This window comes from Dendrobates tinctorius, unplaced genomic scaffold (assembly GCF_039654945.1).
Source record: "Dendrobates tinctorius isolate UK_male_01 unplaced genomic scaffold, ASM3965494v1 ptg000120l, whole genome shotgun sequence".
In the NCBI taxonomy this organism is placed as follows: Eukaryota; Metazoa; Chordata; class Amphibia; order Anura; family Dendrobatidae; genus Dendrobates; species Dendrobates tinctorius.
Window position 1 is genome coordinate 33,362,501 of NW_027361788.1, and position 23,696 is coordinate 33,386,196.

Below are 23,696 nucleotides of genomic sequence, written 5' to 3' on the forward strand. Positions count from 1 at the left end.
AGACGTGTGGCTGTAGCTGTGACGGTGCGTATGCCAATCCCGGACATGCATACATGCATGCATACATACATACATACATACACACCCATATTGAGCTTTATATATTAGATACTGTATATCGGCTTTTCTGTGTGGAGGGGTCTTTGATGTGGGAGAGTCATTGCATCATTATTCCATGACATGACTTGTTTGCTTTTCTTGCAATTTTAATTGTTTTTAAATTGGATACTGTGTTTGTTCTATATATGTGTCAGCATTTAGTAATAAAGTTTGTTTAATTTGTCTAATCAAATTGTGTGTTCCCAATTCATAGACGTGTTGCTTTCCCCTATTTTCTTAGTCCTATATATTTAGTAGCATCCTAAGGGGTGCACGCTTGTGGGGTCTGGCACGCGTCTCCCTGCATCAAAAGTATCGAGAAGCTGCAGTTATTTCAACAGCAGTTAGTCACGGCAGGAGTCAGGACCCCACACTGTGAATCTGTCTCTTTCGGGTATGTCTGCTGAGTAAAGCCCCCGTTACATATAGCAATATCGCTAGCAATATCGCTGTAACGTCACCGATTTTGTGACGTAGCAGCGATTTTGCTAGCGATATCGCTATGTCTGATACTTGACTCCGACCGGCTCCCCCGCTGCTCATCGCTGGTCGCGCGAGAAGGTCCTGGATCATTTCTCGTCAGCCTCTTCCTGCTGGGCTTCCTGTGGCGCCGACGAGCGACGCATGGACACGGTCCGGAGGACGTCAGGATCGCCGCGTCTGACAGGTAAGTAGCGACCCCTGTGATGTCGCTGGTGAGATCTGCCTGTGTAGCAGCTCACTAGCGACCACTTAGCGATGCACCAGCGATCCATATCGTTGTCGGGATCGCTGGTGCATCGCTAAGTGTAACGGTACCCTAAGCACTTCCTATTACTTGGATCTAGCTTTTCTATTAACCCTCTTACTCCTTCACCATGTTTACATATGCCCTCAGTGTTTGCTCCATCAATCCTCACTCTCCTTCGCTATCCCCAAACACCAGCACCCTCTAACCAAATAATCATCTCTCCTTCCCTCTTACCTCCCCATCTGACCTCCTCTGCTGACCTGCTCCTCAACCTCAAATCTGTCCTAATTAAACATAAACAAGCTGCCCACTCTACTTCTCCCACCTGCTTTCCCTTTCTCTGCTTCTCACTGCTGGCGACATATATCTCCCAATCCTGGACCCCCTCTGCCCATACCTCCCATTACTACCCCTTCCTACCGCTCCCTGTGTAATAAGAACTACCGCAATCTTTCCAACGTGAAACCTGTGCCCTTGAATCCCACCCTGCTCCCTCTCTAGAGCACTCTGGAATGCCCGCTCTATCTGCAAATAAGCTTCATGTGATTCATGACCTTTTTCTCTCTCACAATCTTGCCTTCCTCGGCCTAAAAGAAACATGGCTGACACCGCTTCCTCTGCTGCGCTGTGTTGCAGCGGCCTCCATTTCACCCACACTCCTCGCCCTGGCAACCTACACGGTGGAGGAGTGGGTCTTCTTCCAACTACACCTTTAACCCAATCCTACCTATTCCCTCCCTAATTCTCCCCTCTTTTGAAGTCCACTCTGCCCACATCTACTCTCGCTTCAACATCCAAGTGGCCGTCATATACTGACCTCCGGGCCCTGCCACTGCCTTCACTGACCAAATCTCTACCTGGCTTCTTTACTTTCTTTCCACTGACATCCCCGCTATCATCATGGGTGACCCAAACATCCCCACTGATACCCTTCAGTCAGCAGCCTCCAAACTCCTGTCCCTTACTTCATCCTTTGGACTTGCTCAGTGCTCCTCCTCAGCCACCCACACAGACGGACATACCGTATTTTTTGCATTATAATATGCTCCGGATTATAAGATGCACCCCAAATTTTGAGGCAAAAAATAGGAAAAAAACTTTTTTTTTTTTTTTTCTAGTAAAATTGTGGTACTTTTTATAATCCATGCGTCTTATTGCTTACGGGGGTGGTAGCTGCGGTGAAGCGGGGTCCCAGGGTTGCTGCTGGAGGAGTCAGGAGTGAAACGTTGCTGCAGGCTGGGATGAGGGGGTGTTCCGATGCTGCCGCTGTGCTCAGTCCCCGGGTGTTGCTGTCACCGCGCTCTGTACCTGGTGCTTGCCGCCGTGCTCTGTCCCATACTGCATGGGGGCTCTGCCAGTCCATCCACGTTTTCCTGTGCGTATGCGGTGGATTCCTTCCGGAAAAATGGCCGCCGGGAGGTGCGCATGCACAGATGAAGGTCTCAGTACTGAAATCTCAGGAGATGAGATTTCAGCGCTGAAATCTCATCTCCGAGATTTCAGTGCTGAGATCTCCATCTGCGCATGTGTGCCTCCCGGCGGCCATTTTCCCGGAAGGAATCCACCACACACGCACAAGAAAGCAAGGATGGAATGGCAGAGCCCCCCCCATGTAGCGGGGGACAGAGCGCGGCGGCAAGCATCAGGGGACAGCGTGCCTGCAGCAACAGGGACAACGCAGCAGGAAGCACAGGTAAGGTATATCTGCATTGTAAGACGCACCCCCATTTTCCCCCTAAATTTGGGGAAAACAAAGTGCGTCTTACAAAGCGAATAATACGGTACATTAGACCTGGTTTTCCCCCGCCTCTACTCTCTCTAACTTCACCACCTCCCCTCTCCCTCTATCTGACCACCATCTACTCACTTTCTCATCCCTCTCCTCCTCTACTGTCACCCATGTCCAGCAATATGCGCACCCCTGCAGAAACCTCTACACCGAGGCACGCACGTGCTCTCTGACTCTATTCTACCACTGGCATCCATATCCGCACTCCACGACACAGACAGTGCCACTGCTTTCTACAATGCCACTCTCGCATCAGCTATTAATACGGTTGCCCCTCTCGTTCATGGCAGAGTGCGACGTATCAACAGACAACCCTGGCACAATAACACCACTAAAAAGCTCAGTCAAGTGTCCAGGATTGCAGAGCGGCGTTGGAAGAAAACAAATTCGCAAGACTACTTCACTGCACTCAAACAGGCAAAACTCGCTTTCAAATCTGCAGTCACCTTTGCTAAACAGGCCTACTTCACAACCCTGGTATCTTGCCTATCCTACAACCCCAAACAGTTATTCAAAACTTTTAAATCCCTCATCCACCCACCACTGCCCCCTCCAACCTCCCTCATCTCTTCTGAGGACTTTGCCACACACTTCAAAAATAAGATCGACCAAACAAGGCAAGTCTTCATTGTTCAACCACCACAACCCCTTTGTTTACCAGACCAATGCCTAAACCCCATAACCTCCCTGTCTAACATCACTGAAGGGGGAGCTTAATTGTCTCCTCTTCAAATCACACCTCACAACCTGTGCACTAGACCCCATCCCACCTCCTCCCCAACCTCACCACCACTCTTATCCCATCCCTAACCCACCTCTTCAACCTATCACTAACTTCTGGTACCTTCCCTTCTGCTTTCAAACATGCCACAATCACACCTACCCAACCCCCGACCTAACAGCTATGTCCAGCTATCGCCCAATATTGCTGCTCCCATTCGCTTCCAAGCTCCTGGAGCAGCACGTCCACGCTGAACTTTCCTCCCACCTCTCATCTAACGTGCTCTTTGGCAATCTACAATCTGGTTTCCGCCCCCATCACTCCACTGAGACAGGCCTGACCAAAATTACTAACGACCTACTTACAGCCAAAGCTAACGGACAATACTCTATACTCCTTCTAGAACTGTCCTTCTTTCGACACAGTTGACCACAACCTCCTACTACAGATCCTTTCCTCCTTTGGCATTCAAGACCTCGCCCTATCCTGGATCTTCTCATACCTTTCCAACCGCACTTTGAGCGTCTCCCACTCCCACACTACCTCCTCATCTCACCCTCTCTCTGTAGGAGTCCTGCAGGTCTCTGTTCTAGGACCCCTACTCTTCTCAATCTATACATTTGGCCTGGGGCAACTCATAAAGTCCCATGGATTCCAGTACCACCTTTATGCCGATGACACTCAGATCTACCTCTCTGGCCCAGACGTCACCTCCCTGCTGTCCAGAATCCCAGAGTGTCTATCAGCCATATCCTCCTTCTTCTCCTCTGGCTTCCTTAAACTTAATGTGAACAAATCATCTTTTCCCCATCTCACAGATCTTCCTTACCTGACCTATCACAATTAACGACATCACGCTTTCCCCCGTACCGGAAGTCCACTGCCTCTGAGTGACCCTTGACTCTGCCCTGTCCTTCAAACCGCACATCCAAGGTCTTTCCACCTCCTGTTGCCTCCAGCTCAAAAATATTTCCTGAATCCGTCCTGTTAAGAACAGGTCACCGAGGAGGATGGCAGGAATAGGCTAGGCCACCAGGAAACCAGAAAGGTTGGTAACTTAGCGGATTGCAGACTCCTAATCCTAACAATACAACTAACAGTAGCCGTGGAGCGTACCTACGATACCCTAGACGCCTCGACACAGCCGGAGAAATAACTAGGCCTAAAGAAAGAAAGGTGAAATCTAAACTGCCCCGGAGTAGATCCCCAAAGAAATGGCCTCCAAACATATATTGTCGGTGAGACAAGATGAAACACAAATGCAGGCAGAAAATAGACTGAGCGAATGATGGGGCCCAAACTAACTAGATAGGAAAGGAAAGACACTGTCTGCAATCACGCAAAAACCCTAAAAAATCCAACACGACTGATGTACCAAAAAACACAGGTCTCACGACCTCGCCCCCACTATATCAGCATTCTGGTATGAACTAGCAGCAAAGCAGAAGAGACTAATATAACAGGGGACTGAACAAACTGACTCAAGCTGTAACATATGGAGTGGGTCCAGCACAGCCCCCAGCAGGGATCACGCTGAACCCTCACAACAAGCAGAAAGAAACAAAACCAGATCAGATGCAAAGGATTAGCAAATTAACAACTTAACTGAAAAATGCAGGATCAGGGCAGGGGCAGGAGACATCAGACCTCAGAATGCACAGGAAAACTAATCACCAGCAGGGATTGAAGGAAGCCTGCTGACTTAAATACTCCAATCAGTAACCCCAGATCTCCAATCATCATCAGGTGGTAGACCTCTGTCAATCGGCCAGCTCCACTACCCACAGTAACCACCAGAGGGAGCCCTGACCCAGAAGTAAGAGTATTCACAACACTGTCCTTCCCTCAACCTACTAAAATGCTTGTGCATGCCCTCATCATCTCCTGTCTCGACTACTGCAACATCCTTTTCTGTGGTCTCCCTGCTAACACTCTCGCACCTCTCCAGTCCTTCCTTAACTCTGCTGCCCGGCGAATTCATCTCTCTCCTCGCTACTCCATGAGGATGGACTGAGCGTCCGAAGTCCACAGATGGGGGTTCTGCTCACATCCCAACACCGTGTGGCCCTCCAAAGAAATGCTACCCCACACCAATACTGACCCACTGCCAAACCTGTCCTGCTGAAGGATGTTATAGGCAGCTGTGAGCACAACCCCCATCAGTTTCTAACCGTTTGTGCAGACACATCCACATTTGTGGCCTGCCGGAGGTCATTTTGCAGGGCTCTGGCAGTGCTCCTCCTGTTCCTCCTTGTACAAAGGCTGAGGTAGCGGTCCTGCTACTGGGTTGTTGCCCTCCTTCGGCCCTCTCCACGTCTCCTGGTGTACTGGCCTGTCTTCTGGTTGTGCCTCTGGACACTACGCTGACAGACACAGCAAACGTTCTTGCCACAGCTCGCATTGATGTGCCATCCTGGATGATCTGCACTACCTGAGCCACTTGCGTGGGTTGCAGAGTCCGTCTCATGCTACCACGAGTGTGAAAGCAAAACCAACATTCAAAAGTAACCAAAACATCAGCCAGAAAGCATTGGTACTGAGATGTGGCCTGTGGTCCCCACCTGCAGAACCACTCCTTTATTGAGGGTGTCTTGATAATTGGCAATAATTTCCATCTGTTCTCTGTTCCATTTGCACAACAGCATGTGAAATTGATTGTCAATCAGTGTTGCTTCCTAAGTGGACAGTTTGATTTCACAGAAGTTTGATTTACTTGGAATTATATTCTGTTTAAGTGTTCCCTTTATTTTTTTGAGCAGTGTGCACCGTATTTATGTATGTGTATATATGTATGTGTGTGTGTATATATACAGTGTGTGTGTGTGTGTATATATATATAATATATATATATATATATTAAAAAAATCATGCACAGGGGTTGGACAAAATAATGGAAACACCAGGAAACATCCACAAAGGTTAGTTTAATATGGTGTAGGTCCACCTTTTGTGGCGATTACATCCTTAATTCTCCGAGGTATGGATTCATTCAAGGTGTGAATTGTTTCCAAATGAATTTTAGCCCATTCTTCAGTTAAAACACCTTCCAGTTCTTTAAGCGACGATGGCCGCGGAAATCGACGTCTATCTTAAATCTCTAAAATCGACCATAAATGCTCAATGTTTAGGTCTGGGGATTGTGGGAGCCAGATGAGATGCTCAACTTCATTACTATGTGCCATGCTTTAACGATTCTAGCTGTATGAATTGGTGCATTATCATCCTGAAAGATGGCGTTCCCCTCCGGGAACAGTGCTTGAACCATAGGATGCACTTGGTCGCCCAAAATGCCTAAATAATCGCGGCTGTTAATTCTTCCATGAAGAGATATCATTGGCCCGGCGGATCTCCACGAAGTAGCACTCCAGATCACCACAGAATCTCCGCCATGTTTTACGGTTGGGAGAAGGCAGTCTGGATGGAATGCTTCTTTCGGCTGTCTCCAAACATACACTCGGTCGGAAATAGGGTAAATCATGATTCGTCTGAGAATATCACGTTTCCACTGCTCGATGGACCAATTCTGGAGGTTTCTACACCACTCTAAACGCTTGGAAACATTTGTCATTGAGAGCAGCGGTTTTCGAATTGCAGCTCTTCCGTGGAATCCAGATTTGTGCAGCTCCCGACGAACAGTTTTCGTGAAAACTGGGTTCTGTAGGTATTCATTGAGCTCAGCAGTGATTTTCGGAGTCGTGGTCTCGCGATCCTCTTTCACAGTTCGCTTTAGAGTCCGACGGTCTCTCTCTGTCAACTTCGACTTTCGGCTGGACCTGTGCTTTGCTGCAGACGTTTTTCCTTCTCTTTCAAACGCAGTCATTACTTTGGAGACAGTACCTCTTGACACGCCAAGCATTCGGGCACTTTCTGTTACAATAGCGCCTGCCATACAAGCACCAACAATTTGGCCTCTTTGAAAATCCAAGAGGTCTGCCATTGGTATCAGGTTCTCATCAATGTTCTTACAATTCTGCAAAACAAACAGTTAATTTACATACACATATCACACATATATATATATATATATATATATATAACGCCTTATCATTTCTGTCTGTAACCGAAATCCCGCTGCGCTGACTGGTCGCAGCCGCCAGGCCGCAACCAATCAGCAACAGGCGCAGTCCTCAATTAGCGGGACGCACGCTGCCGTGCCGTCGTGAGATCAGCAGCGCTCGGGAGCACGGGCACCAGCGGTGACGCAGCCGGAGATGCCCGGTGCTAGCCGGTACCCAGGGTCCAGAGGAGAAGAGTCTCCTTCGGACCCTCGGTACCATAAACGAGTAAAAAATAGAATTAAAATAAAAAATGGTGATCTACTCACGAGATGACGTCAGCAGCCGTCTTTGGCGCAAAGCAGTACTGGGAACGGAAGATGCCGGCAGCGTGGAGAGGTGGGACAGAGTCCGGGGGCCGTCGGATGGTAAGTATATCACATTTTTTATTTTAATCTGCCGCTGGCCATATTCTAGAGTACCCGATGCTTTAGAATCGGGCCAGCAGCTAGTAACACAAATAATCAACTACAAAACATTACCATATGTCACGGTTTTCATGTTTATAACATGTTCGAGGATTATGATGCCAAAACGTTAGGTGTTTCCATTATTTTGTCCAACCTCGTGTGTGTGTGTGTGTGTGTGTGTATATATATATATATATATGTGTGTGTGTGTGTGTATATATATATATATATATATATATATATATATATATATATATATATATGCACATACGTGTGTGTATGTGTATATATGTGTGTGTGTATGTATATGTGTATATATATATGTGTATGTATATATATATATATATATATACGTACATATTTGTGTGTGTATATATGTGTGTGTGTATATGTATGTGTGTGTGTATATATATATATATATATATATATATATTGTAACATAGTTTTGAAGGCTGAAGGAAGACCTTATGTCCATCTAGTTCAGCCTATTTTTAGTGCAGCTGCTCTGCTTTGTTGATCCTGGGGAAGGCAAAAAACCCACAGAGTAGAAGCCAATTTTCTCCATAGGGAAAAAAATTCCTTCCACTAAGCTGGGTCAACCATCTACCTATAATATTCTGTTATTTGTAACCTTCTATACTGTTGCTCACAAGAAAAGCATCCATTCCTTTCTTAAATTCATTCAGTGAGTTGGCCATCACCACTTCCTCAGGAAGAGAATTCCAGAGCCTCACTGCTCTTACCGTGAAGAACCCTCTTCTATGCTGGTGCAGAAATTGTCTTTCCTCCAAACGAAGAGAATGCCCCCTTGTTCTTGTCACAGTCCTTGGTACAAACAGTTCATTGGAGAGCTCTCTGTATTGCCCTCTGATATACTTGTACATATATATTAAGTCTCCCCTAAGTCTTCTCTTTTCTAGAGTAAATAGACCTAATTTTGATAACCTTTCTGGGTATTGTAGTGAACCAACTCCGTTTATCATTTTAGTAGCCCGCCTTTGAACCCTTTCAAGTTCAGTAATGTCTTTCTTGAGCACCGGTGTCCAAAATTGTACACAATACTCCAAGTGTGGTCTGACGAGTGACTTGTACAGAGGGAGAATTATGTTTTCATCTCGTGTTCCCAGACCTCTTCTAATGCATCCCATGACCCTATTTGCTTTGGTGGCAGCTGCCTGACACTGGGCACTCCAATTTAGCTTCTTATTGACTAAGATGCCTAAGTCTTTTTCCATGTCTGATTTCCCCAGCAGTTTCCCTTTTAGTAAGTAATTGTAGCATCTGTTTCTCCTTCCCATGTGCATAACCTTACACTTATCTGTGTTAAACCTCATTTGCCATTTTTCAGCCCAATTCTCCAATTTACTCAAACCTGTCTGTAGTTGCAAACTGTCCTCCTTTGTGTTAACTACCTTACATAGTTTTGTATCATCTGCAAATACTGATATTTTACTGTGTAAGCCATCCACTAGGTCATTAATAAATATATTAATTAGTAGGGGGCCCAATACAGACCCCTGTGGTACCCCACTAGTAACCCTGGCCCAATCTGAGTATGCCCCATTAATAACCACTCTTTGTTTTCTATCACTAAGCCAGCTACCTACCCATCTACACACATTTCCCCTAGCCCAAGCTTTGTCATCTTACTTACCAATCTTTTATGTGGGACAGTGTCAAATGCTTTAGAGAAGTTGAGATAAATGACATCCAATGATTCTCCCTGGTCCATTTGAGAGCTTACATCCTCATAGAAGCTGATCAGGTTAGTTTGACAGGAGCGATCCTTCATAAATCCATGTTGATATGGAGTTAAACATTTATCAACATTGAGATATTCCGTAATGGTATCCCTTAGAAACCCTTCAAAAATTTTACCCACAACAGATGTTAAGCTTACCGGCCTATAGTTTCCAGGTTCCCGTTTACACCCCTTTTTGAATATTGGTACCACATTTGCTTGCCGCCAATCAAAAGGAACAGACCCTGTTTCTATAGAGTCTTTAAATATAAGGAATAGAGGCCTGTCTATCACATTACTTAACTCCTTTAATACCCGAGGGTGAATGCCATCAGGGCCTGGTGATTTGTCAATTTTAATCTTACTAAGGCGGTTCTGCACTTCTTCCTGGGTTAGGCAGGTAATACCCAATGGGGAGTTTACATTATCATTCTGCATTTCCCCAGGCAAATCCTTTTCCTCTGTGAACACTGTTGAGAAAAAAGTATTTAAAACATTTGCTGTTCCCACATTGCTCTCTCTGATTTCACCCTCATTGTTCTTTAAAGGGCCGACACCATCAATTTTAATCTTTGTTATATATATATATATATATATATATATATATATACACTCACTGGCCACTTTATTAGGTACACCATGCTAGTAAGGGGTTGGACCCCCTTTTGCCTTCAGAACTGCCTCAATTCTTCGTGGCAGAGATTCAACAAGGTGCTGGAAGCATTCCTCAGAGATTTTGGACCATATTGACATGATGGCATCACACAGTTGGCGCAGATTTGTCGGCTGCACATCCCTGATGCGAATCTCCCGTTCCACCACATCCCAAAGATGCTCTATTGGATTGAGATCTGGTGACTGAGGAGGCCATTTGAGTACAGTAAACTCATTGTCATGTTCAAGAAACCAATCTGAGATGATTCGAGCTTTATGACATGGCGCATTATCCTGCTGAAAGTAGCCATCAGATGTTGGGTACATTGTGGTCATAAAGGGATGGACATGGTCAGCAACAATACTCAGGTAGGCTGTGGCGTTGCAACGATGCTCAATTGGTACCAAGGGGCCCAAAGAGTGCCCAGAAAAAATTCCCCACACCATGACACCACCACCACCAGCCTGAACCGTTGATACAAGGCAGGATGGATCCATGCTTTCATGTTGTTTACGCCAAATTCTGACCCTACCATCCGAATGTCGCAGCAGAAATCGAGACTCATCAGACCAGGCAACGTTTTTCCAATCTTCTACTGTCCAATTTCGATGAGCTTGTGCAAATTGTAGCCTCAGTTTCCTGTTCTTAGCTGAGAGGAGTGGTACCCAGTGTGGTCTTCTGCTGCTGTAGCCCATCTGCCTCAAAGTTCGACGCACTGTGCGTTCAGAGATGCTCTTCTGCCTACCTTGGTTGTAACGGGTGGCAATTTGAGTCACTGTTGCCTTTCTATCAGCTCGAACCAGTCTGCCCATTCTCCTCTGACCTCTGGCATCAACATGGCATTTCCGGCCACAGAACTGCCGCTCACTGGATTTTTTTTCTTTTTCGGACCATTCTCTGTAAACCCTAGAGATGGTTGTGCGTGAAAATCCCAGTAGATCAGCAGTTTCTGAAATTCTCAGACCAGCCCTTCTGGCACCAACAATCATGCCACGTTCAAAGGCACTCAAATCACCTTTCTTCCCCATACTGATGCTCGGTTTGAACTGCAGGAGATTGTCTTGACCATGTCTACATGCCTAAATGCAATGAGTTGCCGCCATGTGATTGGCTGATTAGAAATTAAGTCTTAACACACAGTTGGACAGGTGTACCTAATAAAGTGGCCAGTGAGTGTATATATATTTTCAATGTGGGTGTGTATGTATGTCCGGGATTGGCATCTGCACCGTCGCAGCTACAGCCACATAATTTGGCACAGTCACATGACTGGACCCCGAGAGCGTTATAGGCTATGTTGTGAGGCGAAATTTTAACCCTGTGCGTTCCAATTCAACAAACAATTTTGCCCCTATCTACATAATGGGGAAAAGTAAAAGGAAAAGTGTTGGAGGCAAATTGACAGCTGCCAGATGTGAACAAGGGGGACTTAAAGAATGAGAGCGATGGCGCCAAACAGTATATACCGTACAGTTGCTAAGGTGGGGCCCTGACATGGGATACTCACCATACACGGGATATGAACACACACACACAAAATGCGCCACACACTACTACGTGCTTCAACACATATACCACCCCAGCACACATTTCACCACACATACACCAACCTCGCCACATAAAAGTCGAAACACAAAAGTCGCCACTCAGAACTCGCCACGCTGTCCCAGAGCTGTTTAAAAGATGAAAAATGAGCTGTGATTGGTTGTTATCTGCAACAGTTTTCTTTGTAGACAGTTGTGGTAACTGAGGCCTGTTATTCTTATCATTTCTATGGTGTTATCGTCCTTCTGTAAAGCTGGAAATAACACAATTTATTACCGTGCCAACACAGACCACCCTCTGACACAGACTGCAGGGGGAGCCCAGTATCACACAGGATAGGATTAGATACACAGCTCAGCAGTCAGTATCACACAGGATAGGATTAGATACACAGCTCAGCAGTCAGTATCACACAGGATAGGATTAGATACATGGCTGAGCAGTCAGTATCACACAGGATAGGATTAGATACGCAGCTCAGCAGACAGTATCACACAGAATAGGATTAGAGGCACGGTTTTTATGTGCAATATAATCATTATAACTTGTTATAACTAACCACAGTTGGTTATTATGCCCAGGCCACGCCGGGCTCTTCAGCTAGTGTATATATATATATATATGTGTTTGTATGCATGTATGTGTATATATATATATATATATATATATATATAAAATATCTCTAATCCTCTCCTGTGTGATACTTTCTGCTGAGCTGTGTATCTAATCCTATTGTGTTACTGACTGCTCGGCCGTGTATCTAATCCTATCCTGTGTGATACTGACTGCTGAGCAGTGTATCTAATCCTATCCTGTGTGATACTGACTGCTGATCAGTGTATCTAATCCTATCCTGTGTGATACAGTCTGCTGAGCCGTGTATCTAATACTATTCTGTGTGATACTGACTGCTGAGCTGTGTATCTAATCCTGTGTGATACTGACTGCTGAGCTGTGTATCTAATCATATCCTGTGTGATACTGCCTGCTGAGCCATGTGTCTAATCCTCTCCTGTGTGATACTGACTCCTGGGCTCCCCCCTGCAGTCTGTGTCAGAGGGTGGTCTGTGTTGGCACAGTAATTGTGTTATTTCCAACTTTACAGAAGGACGATAACACCATAGAAATTGTAACAATAATAGGCTAAATTGTTTGGTGAATTGGAACGCGCGGGGTTAAAATTTCGCCCCACAACATAGCCTATGACGCTCTCGGGGTCCAGACGTGACTGTGCAAAATTTTGTGACTGTAGCTGCGACGGTGTGGATGCCAATCCTGGACACATACATATTGAGCTTTATATATTAGAATGTATGTGTAGATGGATAGATGTGTGTGTGTGTGTATATATATATATATATATATATATATATATATATATATATATATATATATATATATATATATATATATATACATATATATTAATGAGTATATATTATAAAACAAAAATTATTTTTAAAAATTTGATGACCCCTTATTTCTCTTTTGTAATAGACACAGCAGAACCAGAACATTATGGATCAGCTGGATAAGGTAAAGCTCTTCATCATAGATCCCAATGACCATGATGAGGGTTTGTAGATATTCTGACTTGTGCCTCCTGATTTTATTTTTTTTTTTTTTTCCTAGGAGCGGAAATGTTTTGAGCAGAAATTTTCCAAAGAGCAAGGTTCCCTCCGAGAACAGCTACAGGTGAGACTCTCTGGAGAAAGTCATTACCATGTTTGTTCATCACCATCAGTCTTGTGGAGGAGGATCCCTTGGAGGACCCAGGACATCCATTATTTAAATGAGAATTGTGTAATACCTTATTTCTTCTGTAAAGGTGCTATAGTATAGGATGATGGAGCATGTTTGCTTTTTAGGTTCACATTCAGACAATTGGAATATTGGTATCGGAAAAAACTGAATTACAGACCGCCCTGTCATTCACCCAGCAGGCAGCACGTCAGAAAGGAGGTACGTAGTCTCACGCGCTCGCTCTTTACGAATGAGACACACCGGATGACCCACCACCAGATTTCTATAGTTTAGTCAGTCTGTTGTAATGAATGTTAGCTCCACAGTATACGTGTGTAGGAAACTGGGTATTGATTGCATGGCCATCGTTACTGAATGGAATTTCACATACCACGGGGTCTCCGTAGAGGAAATAAAAATTTTGCAATGTGCACTGAGATGTGTTTTTTTTTTTTTTTGTTCCTACAGCGGAAGCAGAGGATCTTGTCATGCGTTTACAGTCGACCCGACAGAGAGTAACAGAGCTGGAGCGCACCTTATCGTCCATTTCTGCTCAGCAGAAACAACTAGAAAAGGTGCGATTCATACATCATCATTTGACATAATCCTGTGCTGATCTACTTCTTAGTGGAATCAACAAAGTGTTAGAAGGGGTTGTCCACAAATGGGTAATCTAAGAAAAGCTATAATTACCTCCCAGGCTGTTTTCACTCCTAACCCTGTGTCCTTCCGCCAGTCTCCTGACACTGAGCTGCCACAGTCACCCCACATTGTCAGGAGACCGGCGGGCGCCACTGGCTTGAGAGAGGCCAGTGCGGCAGGTAAGTGGGGATTTATTTTGCTCCCCACTCAAATTCTTCTTGCAGATCACATGCATCTTAATGACAGCACCACCCGCAACTTGTGCAACTTTTATCTTGGCCTTTGTTGCCAACTTGACCATATATTAAAGCACAACTGGCACGTGAGTCTCTGACTCTTTTTCTTGATTGCGTGTGGCGTCCCTGGTGAACCTGACGTATGGATGGGAAAACATGTTGGCCCCACTGATGGTATTGATTGTTTTTTTGTTTTTTTTTGTCATCACAACAAAATGAGTGGTTTTGCCGCCATATTTGCAAATAAATTGCAGACTACCGTGATTGCAGCAAACTAACACAACGCTGCCATGATGTATGACTGTAGCTTTAGACTTCAGTTGTGTTCCTTCTCCTATAATTTGTGCCTGCAGCTGTTACTAGAAGGGGATTACCACATGCACCTGAATTTGAGGTTTATTACGTGTTTTTAGATACTGTATATAATTTTTTATTTTTTAATACATCCTTTGACAAAATCAGGAATTAGATAAAGATTGTGTCCTACATGCACCAAGTTTTACCACAAAATATTGGTTTAAAATAGGTTGATGAAGAGGTGGTGTACAGAATAGAACAAGTTCCAAATCTGTCACACCATGTGCCGCACCATGTTGAATTTGGGGCATTTTCTACCCACTATAAGTTTTAATAATCCTATTACTGACAAGCTGAGATACTTTTCTTCCTTTTCCAGCTCAATAATGAACTAGAGAAGGAGCGGGACAGTCTACGTCTTGAAACCCTAAAGAACAGGTGGGTTTTTGCTTTCTGTTTGCATGTTAATGGTTGTTTTGGCCCCTAGTTATGGTTCTCACTCTGTTTTCAGTAAGAGCAGTGATGAGCTGAAGCAGCAGAACTCAGAAATGTCGGAGAAATTGAACGCACTTCTGTCTGAGAACGCCGCCATGAGATTGGAGCTTGGGGACCTGCATAAGAAACTGGAAATGGCTGAACTTATGATACAGCAGGTAGGACTGAGACAGCTGTGCTGTAGAACTTTATGAACCCCTGGTTTATGCTGTTTTACTTTTGCAACATAAGCTAGCATTTTTTTTCTCTCACTCTTCCTTCTCTAGTTCTCGAATCATACCGGAGCTCCTGATGCCAACCAGCAACTACGGATGGTCATCGAGGAGCGAGACCTGCTGGGCACTCAGCTGACACAGGTCATTTGTTATTTCTCCCCTGCCATGTAACAGAGACCATAGAGCATTCATACTAATGCTGATTTCTGTTCCATGCTGTAGATGTCTGATTCTCTGCAGCAACTGAGAGCAGAACGGGACCAGTATGTGGAGAAACTGAAGGAAGAAGGGGCAATTTGGCAAGAAAGAGTCCGGCAGCTGTCTGAGCAAGTGGGTTTACTCATAAACTGAAAAACGCCAATATTATGTATTCATTGCTTTACAAGCAAATATGTGATACCATTGATATTTACTCTGTAGATTCAGACACTCAGTCAGGAAAAAGAGAGCACCCGGATACTGGTTGAACAGTTGGAGACCAGAGTAACAGAGCTACTTTTGGCATCAGGTATGTAAAGATTTAACAAGGTTTATCCTGTTTTGGGTAACGCGGTATATGTGCTAGGGTGAATAATTTATAAACGCTCATAGTAAGCCTGTATTATACCCTAGAACTGCACTCACTATTCAGCTGGAGTCACTGTGTACAGACATTACAGTACTGATCCTGAGTTGCATCCTGTGTTATTCCCCAGAGCTGCACTCACTATTCTGGTGGAGTCACTGTGTAAATACGTTACATAACTGACTCTGTACTGGTCCTGAGGTACTTCCTGTATTATACTCCAGAGCTGCACTCATTATTCTGTTGGTGCAGTCACTGTATACATACATTACTTATCCAGTACAGATCCTGAGTTACATCCTGTATTATACTCCAGAGCTGCACTCACTATTCTGCTGGTGCAGTCACTGTGTACATACGTTACATTACTGATCCTGCACTGATCCTAAGTTACATCCTGTATTATACGCCAGAGCTGCACTCACTATTCTGCTGGTGCAGTCACTGTGTACATACATTACATTACTGATCCTGTAGTGATCCTGAGTTACATCCTGTATTATACCCCAGAGCTGCACTCACTATTCTGCTGGTGCAGACACTGTGTACATACAGTGCCTACAAGTAGTATTCAACCCCCTGCAGATTTAGCAGGTTTACACATTCGGAATTAACTTGGCATTGTGACATTTGGACTGTAGATCAGCCTGGAAGTGTGAAATGCACTGCAGCAAAAAATAATGTTATTTCTTTGTTTAATTTTTTTTTTAAATTGTGAAAAGTTTATTCAGAGGGTCATTTATTATTCAACCCCTCAAACCACCAGAATTCTGTTTGGTTCCCCTAAAGTATTAAGAAGTATTTCAGGCACAAAGAACAATGAGCTTCACATGTTTGGATTTATTATCTCTTTTTCCAGCCTTTTCTGACTATTTAAGACCCTCCCCAAACTTGTGAACAGCACTCATACATGGTCAACATGGGAAAGACAAAGGAGCATTCCAAGGCCATCAGAGACAAGATCGTGGAGGGTCACAAGGCTGGCAAGGGGTACAAAACCCTTTCCAAGGAGTTGGGCCTACCTGTCTCTACTGTTGGGAGCATCATCCGGAAGTGGAAGGCTTATGGAACTACTGTTAGCCTTCCACGGCCTGGACAGCCTTTGAAAGTTTCCTCCCGTGCCGAGGCCAGGCTTGTCCGAAGAGTCAAGGCTAACCCAAGGACAACAAGGAAGGAGCTCCGGGAAGATCTCATGGCAGTGGGGACATTGGTTTCAGTCAATACCATAATAACGTACTCCACCGCAATGGTCTCCGTTCCAGACGAGCCCGTAAGGTACCTTTACTTTCAAAGCGTCATGTCAAGGCTCGTCTACAGTTTGCTCATGATCACTTAGAGGAGTCTGAGACAGACTGGTTCAAGCTTCTCTGGTCTGATGAGACCAAGATCGAGATCTTTAGTGCCAACCACACACGTGACGTTTGGTGACTGGATGGCACTGCATACGACCCCAAGAATACCATCCCTACAGTCAAGCATGGTGGTGGCAGCATCATGCTGTGGGGCTGTTTCTCAGCCAAGGGGCCTGGCCATCTGGTCCGCATCCATGGGAAGATGGATAGCACGGCCTACCTGGAGATTTTGGCCAAGAACCTCCGCTCCTCCATCAAGGATCTTAAGATGGGTCATCATTTCATCTTTCAACAAGACAACGACCCAAAGCACACAGCCAAGAAAACCAAGGCCTGGTTCAAGAGGCAAAAAATCAAGGTGTTGGAGTGGCCTAGTCAGTCTCCTGACCTTAACCCAATTGAAAACTTGTGGAAGGAGCTCAAGATTAAAGTCCACATGAGACACCCAAAGAACCTAGATAACTTGGAGAAGATCTGCATGGAGGAGTGGGCCAAGATAACTCCAGAGACCTGTGCCGGCCTGATCAGGTCTTATAAAAGACGACTATTAGCTGTAATTGCAAACAAGGGTTATTCCACAAAATATTAAACCTAGGGGTTGAATAATAATTGACCCACACTTGTATGTTTAAAATTTATTAAAATTTAAATGAGCAACATAACTTTTTGGTTTGTAAGATTTATGCATCTGTTAATAAATCCTGCTCTTGTGTGAAGTTTGAAGGCTCTAACTTATTTGCATCTTATCAAACATGCTAAATCTGCAGGGGGTTGAATACTACTTGTAGGCACTGTACATTACATTACTGATCCTGAGTTACATCCTGCATTATACCCCAGAGCTGCACTCACTATTCTGCTGGTGCAGTCACTGTGTACATACATTACATTACTGATCCTGTATTATACCCCAGAGCTCCATTCACTATTTTGCTGGTGCAGTCAGTGTGTAGATACATTACATTACATTACATTACATTACTGATCCTGTACTGATCCGGAGTTACCTCCTGTATTATATCTGCAAAGCTGCACTCATGATTCAAAATATTCTGGTTGTCATTGGAAATAATCACATCCCTATAATACAAGGGTGCACTTAGGTATCGTGCCCAGAATTCGGGTTACCGGTGCAGACAGTGATCAAGCAATACCTAAGATGGAAACAAAATGAGCAAATACCCTGCTGTAAGTAATATGTAATGGTACTTATAAATAACATAGGGTACTTGGTAAACACTATTTTTTAATTAAAAAAATCTAAAAGCCATCCCACCGCGTCGAGATATACCCAAATCGGGACGTTCCTATACTGTCTCTAATATTACCTACTTGACATGTGTCAAACATTAACTCAATGTGAATAAGAGCAGAGCAGGACTGAGGCTTCACTGTGGACTGTAGACTTAAGAGCTGAAATTTTGAGTGCAGCTCTGGAATATAATAAAAGGTGTGTGTGTTATATATTATTTTTTTTTTCCACATAGATTATATGTGTAAACTAAAAACTTAGTCTATAGGATGGCCATATACTTTAAAGCTATCAAATGTTCTCAGCAGTTTCCTCCTCACTGTCCATCTGAAATCCTTCTGTTGTACAGCAGTGGAAGCGGCTGACTCTGAACCGTCTGCACCACAAGGAACTTCAGAAGCCGAGGTGGTGCTGCGGCAAGAAGTGGAGAAGCTCCATGAGGAGTTCCTTGAGCTGCAGTCAAGGTACCAGGGCCAAGTGCAGGACAACAGCCAGCTGAGCCGCCTGAACCAGGAGCAGGAGGAGCGTATCCTGGACCTGGAGAAGACCCTGCAGCGGCAGAGCGAGGACAATGTAGACAAGCAGCAGATCCTGGAAAACATGCAGAGCGACAAGGCCACCATCAGTCGGGCACTGACCCAGAATCGGCAGCTGAAGGAGCACCTCGCCGAACTGCAGAACGGGTTTGTCAAACTGGTATGTGACACAAGTAACTCCAGACCTATAGGGCCTCGATGTAAACCGCGTGGGTTTACTTTATATACCTATCATCCTGCAGACGAATGAAAACCTGGAGCTCACAACCGGTCTACAGAGCGAGCAACATGTGAAGAAAGAACTGGCCAAGAAGCTGGGTCAGCTGCAGGAGAGCATAGGAGACTTTAAGGAGCAGGTGAGCCTGTAGGTTTACTCGCCGGGCTGCTGGTCTTTTCAGAACTGCATCACCGACCTTCTGTCTTTTACAGCTTGCAGCAAGACAACAGGAAGTGCAGCTGCTGCAAACCCAGCGGGACGAAGTTTCTGCTCATCTCCAGCAGTACGTCGCCGCGTACCAGCAAGTGTCCATCGAGAGAGAGGAGTTCCAGAGGCAGTACCTGCTGCAGGCTCAGCTCATGGACAGACTGCAACACGATGAGGTGCAGGGCAAAGTCAGCGCAGAAATGCACCTGAAGGAGCTAAAGCAAAGCAGGGTGAGCAAAGTCTACTCCCTGATGCCATTGTATGAACAAGGCTCTTAATTATTATCTGTTGTCCCTTTTAAGATTGCTCCTAATGAAGCATGTTACTTCTTATACACAGGATTAGTGATTACTTGCTGATCACTGGGACCCTTGCCAAAATTAGGAGGCCCCCATATAGATTAGACAATTGACTTAAATGTATAAGGGCCATTTGTATCATAGTCTAATGGACTGCCGGAGATGGTGGTTATCAGTGGGACCCCCTGCGTTATCACCTGTCCTAGGAATAAGTGAGAATCTGCATTTATGTAGTTGTTAAAACAAAAAGGGGTTGACCTGTCCTCGTTTATTCCAGGAAAACCTGGAGCTTCTTACCAAAGAAAATCAAGAGCTGAAAGCGCAGATGATTCAGATTCGCAGCGAGCCAGAAAGCAGAGCTCTGAGCCGCATGGAAGGTAATAACCAGAGTTGTGTAATTGTATTGCCCCAATCTGTGAGGCTACATAAGGACCTGACCATATATCTGTGCTCATCAGGGGACGGCGTGGAGAGTAAAGTCTACGAGGATGAAATACCCAAATCATCACTGATTATTCCAGAGGATTTTGAGAGTCGAGAAGAAATGGTGAGTCATCCCTTCCACAGTTTCTTGGTCTGTCCCTCTCCTGTGGCTACAGCTCTCTGTCCGTTAGTGATCTGATCGTCACTGAGGTGCCCAGCATTAATCACCAGCCATAGACGGGTCTCCTCCTTAGTCTGCCATGCTTCTTCTTCTGCAGATGGCATTCCTGTCTTCCGCCCTCTCCAAGTTGCATGGAGAACGGGATGAAGTGGAGCAGCAGCTCACGGAGCAAAAGAGGAATTGTAAGCAGCTGCTGCAGCAAATATCAGAGCTCCGGCAGCAGCACATGTCCGATCCGCCACATCACTCCGCAGGTAAAGGATAATATGTGTCATGGCTCCTGATATCTTATGGGCAAAATGTGCCAGGGTACATTCAGCTGTGATTGGGGGGGATTTCTAAATATACTCCTCAACTTTGAAATTGCAGCATTAAGAAAGAAAAGTGGAAGGATAGTGGAAATCACAAGATGGATCAATGGATTACTGATCTGCGAATGGAAACAACATTTCAAAACTTCTCGATGTATTCACTTTATAGTATGAGCACCACATGTGGAAATCCCTGCACTTACAGCTGCTATCGCTGAGGTTATTAATGGTCGTCTGATGAAGGCTGTGTGATTAATGGTCATTTGAGGAAGGTTGTGCGCTGAATGTACTTGGAGAAATCTTCAAGATCCGCTGCTAGCAGCTCCCGTGTATTCCCCTTGGAAGAACCTTCCTCAGATGACCATTAATAAAGAATTTCTGCACGTGGCGCCTATGCTCCAGACTCCGTAAATCCAGATGTGTTGAAAATATTCATTTCGTCACTTGCAGATCGGTAATCTGTCTGTCCTTCCTGTGATTTCTATCATTCCACGACTTAGTACTTGAGGTTGTAATTTCCGAGTGGTGTGTGTATGATGACAGATGTGTGTATTATCCCTGTATGCACTGCAGTGTCCCTAATGTCTCTATACTAGTACTTATTGAGGATTTGTGTCTTACTGGCAGCACTCAGCATGGACAGTGTTCCCAGGGAGGTCTATGATGCTTTGCAGAGTGCTATGGAGAAACTGCAGGTAGGTTTTTCATGCTTCAGGTTATGTGCACACAGTTTTTTTTAGGAGGCTTTGGTGCAAAAATCTTCCAAATCCTCCATAAAAATTCAGTTTCCGCTTTAAAAATTCACCAAAAAGACTTAGAACATTGCCCCACATGGTGGTTTTGTTTTTTGTCCCTTTTTAAAGGGATTGTCCAGGACTTGGACATTGATGACTTACCTTAGAATTAGAATAAGTAACCGGTATGAAATTATGAAGGTCCTGCAACAGACATCTCCTCCATTTATCAGCTGTTTGTATCTCTCGCAGCAGCCGGGGGTGTATAAACTGGCACACTCCCGCTCCATACACTGTAAGGCTATGTGCACACCTTGCGGATTCTGCTGAGTTTCCGCAGCGGTTTTGGCCCTGCGGAAACGCAGCAGTTCCGCTGACATGGTACAGTACAATGAAAGCCTATGGGTTTTCAAAAACGTTGTGCTCACGCTGCGGTTTTTTTCGCGCGGTTTTGCTACGGTTTACCAACCGCAGCATGTCAATTGTTTGGGCGGTTTCCGCAGCGATTTCACACCTTTAACATAGTAGAGGTGTGAAACCGCAGGGCAAAACCGCAGACCAAACCGCAGGAAAACCGCAGGTCACTTTACCTGCGGTTTTACCTGTGTTTCCGCGTGGAAAAACCCGCAGCGGAATCCGCAACATGTGCACATAGCCTAAGGCCGGGGTCACCCTTGCGAGAAACTCTCATGAGTCTCGCGTCTCAATACCCAGCACTGCCATCGGCACTCAGGACCGGAGTGTGTGGTTGCATGTATTTCTATGCAGTTGAGCGCTCCGGACCGAGTGCTGGGTATTGAGACGCGAGACTCGTGCGAGTTTCTCGCAAGTGTGACCCCGGCCTAAATGCTGCTCTCTGACACTGCACCTTGTCCCCTGTTGAAGCAGCTAAAAGCGTCCACTATTTTATGCAATCATTATGGGATCTGTTAACAGCTGACTGGAAGGGATGCCTAATGTTAGACCCCCACCTATCTGATTTTGATGACCTTTTGTAACGATTAATCGTCAATATCCAAGTTCTGGACATCCCTCACCCTCCCTTTTAAATTTGTGATGATTCCTATTAATTTTCTATTCTTTGATGATAGATCCGCTTCACTGACTTGATGCAGGAGAGAGTGGAATTGAAGGACAGGGTGGAAGAATTGGAACATCGGTGTATTCAGCTGTCAGGGGAAACTGATACTATAGGTTAGTGGTTTTCCGTCATGGATTCAGTGCCTTGAACTGTATACTGTGCCTGGAAAGGACTCTTGGGTAAAGCATTGTGCCTCCAGTTTATTATATAACCGGTTTAGCATAATCAAGCAATTTCATACTGCTTCTGAATTGCAAATTTCACATCCAGTTTGAAGCAGTTCGGGGAAGGCTTTCCGAATCTCACTGAAAGTTACATCTACTGATGGTGTCAATTGCTCCTGTAAGACGTTGAGTGACGGTCTGGTCACTTCTGATTTTAGGGGAATACATTGCACTTTATCAGAGTCAGAGAGCAATACTAAAACAGCGGCATACAGAAAAGGAGGAGTACATCAGTCGGCTGGCCCAGGATAAGGAAGAGATGAAGGTTGGTGTACCCAAGTGACCGGTTTAATGAGAAGGTATGATTGTAAGCAGAGTCCTAGTAATGGTTTCTCTTCTCTGCATCCAGACCAAGTTGTTGGAGCTGCAGGTCTTGGTGATGAGACTGGTGTCCGAGAGGAATGAATGGTACAAGAAGTATGTGGAGGTTACAAGGGGCTCCAAGGAGCTGGGAGAGCTGGCCCAAAGTGCCGACAGACCAATGGAGGTGGATACTACTGGTGAAGGTAAGTGATGCACTGTGGCTTTCATTCCCTGTTATTACATTGCTTTTATAACCCAAGCTAGTTGGGCTGCTGCTGGCATTAAAGGTTGCAACCTTGGTTTCCACTGATTGCAAAAATAGGCCTCTGAAATTCACTGTAGGAATTATTCATTATCTATGGGACTGAAGGTGGCAGCGGAGTATAATGCTCATCTTTCTGTGTTAGTCCCATAGTTGATGATGGAGTGGTGGCAAGTTTCAGAGCATCATACTCTGGATTAGTGGGACCCCTACTGACTAGCAAGTTGATAGGTGATAACTTTCTGTTTTCATTATTTTTAAAAGGGTTCTTCAGGACTTTATAGACTAGGCAATAAACATCTGATCAGTTGGGTCTGAGGTTTGGGAGCCTCATCAGTCATCACCATTACATCTGTGCACAACTGACCCCTACAGG

At 45.0% G+C, this 23,696-nt stretch overlaps 1 protein-coding gene across 6 annotated transcripts in view; it reads left to right on the forward strand.

The window, feature by feature from the left end:
- Positions 1-23,696, forward strand: part of GOLGA2 (golgin A2) — a 63,987-nt gene that overhangs the window by 36,947 nt on the left and 3,344 nt on the right. For all 6 annotated transcript variants that reach the window (XM_073541083.1, XM_073541084.1, XM_073541086.1 and 3 more), the window contains 19 exons: positions 13,243-13,281; positions 13,378-13,440; positions 13,614-13,707; positions 13,957-14,063; positions 15,043-15,101; positions 15,175-15,316; positions 15,425-15,514; positions 15,596-15,703; positions 15,794-15,881; positions 18,892-19,238; positions 19,321-19,434; positions 19,508-19,732; positions 20,079-20,178; positions 20,260-20,348; positions 20,503-20,659; positions 21,344-21,411; positions 22,542-22,644; positions 22,914-23,020; positions 23,105-23,261. In XM_073541083.1, the coding sequence (XP_073397184.1) occupies positions 13,243-13,281; positions 13,378-13,440; positions 13,614-13,707; positions 13,957-14,063; positions 15,043-15,101; positions 15,175-15,316; positions 15,425-15,514; positions 15,596-15,703; positions 15,794-15,881; positions 18,892-19,238; positions 19,321-19,434; positions 19,508-19,732; positions 20,079-20,178; positions 20,260-20,348; positions 20,503-20,659; positions 21,344-21,411; positions 22,542-22,644; positions 22,914-23,020; positions 23,105-23,261 (2,257 nt within the window). The remainder of the gene's footprint in view (positions 1-13,242; positions 13,282-13,377; positions 13,441-13,613; positions 13,708-13,956; positions 14,064-15,042; positions 15,102-15,174; positions 15,317-15,424; positions 15,515-15,595; positions 15,704-15,793; positions 15,882-18,891; positions 19,239-19,320; positions 19,435-19,507; positions 19,733-20,078; positions 20,179-20,259; positions 20,349-20,502; positions 20,660-21,343; positions 21,412-22,541; positions 22,645-22,913; positions 23,021-23,104; positions 23,262-23,696) is intronic.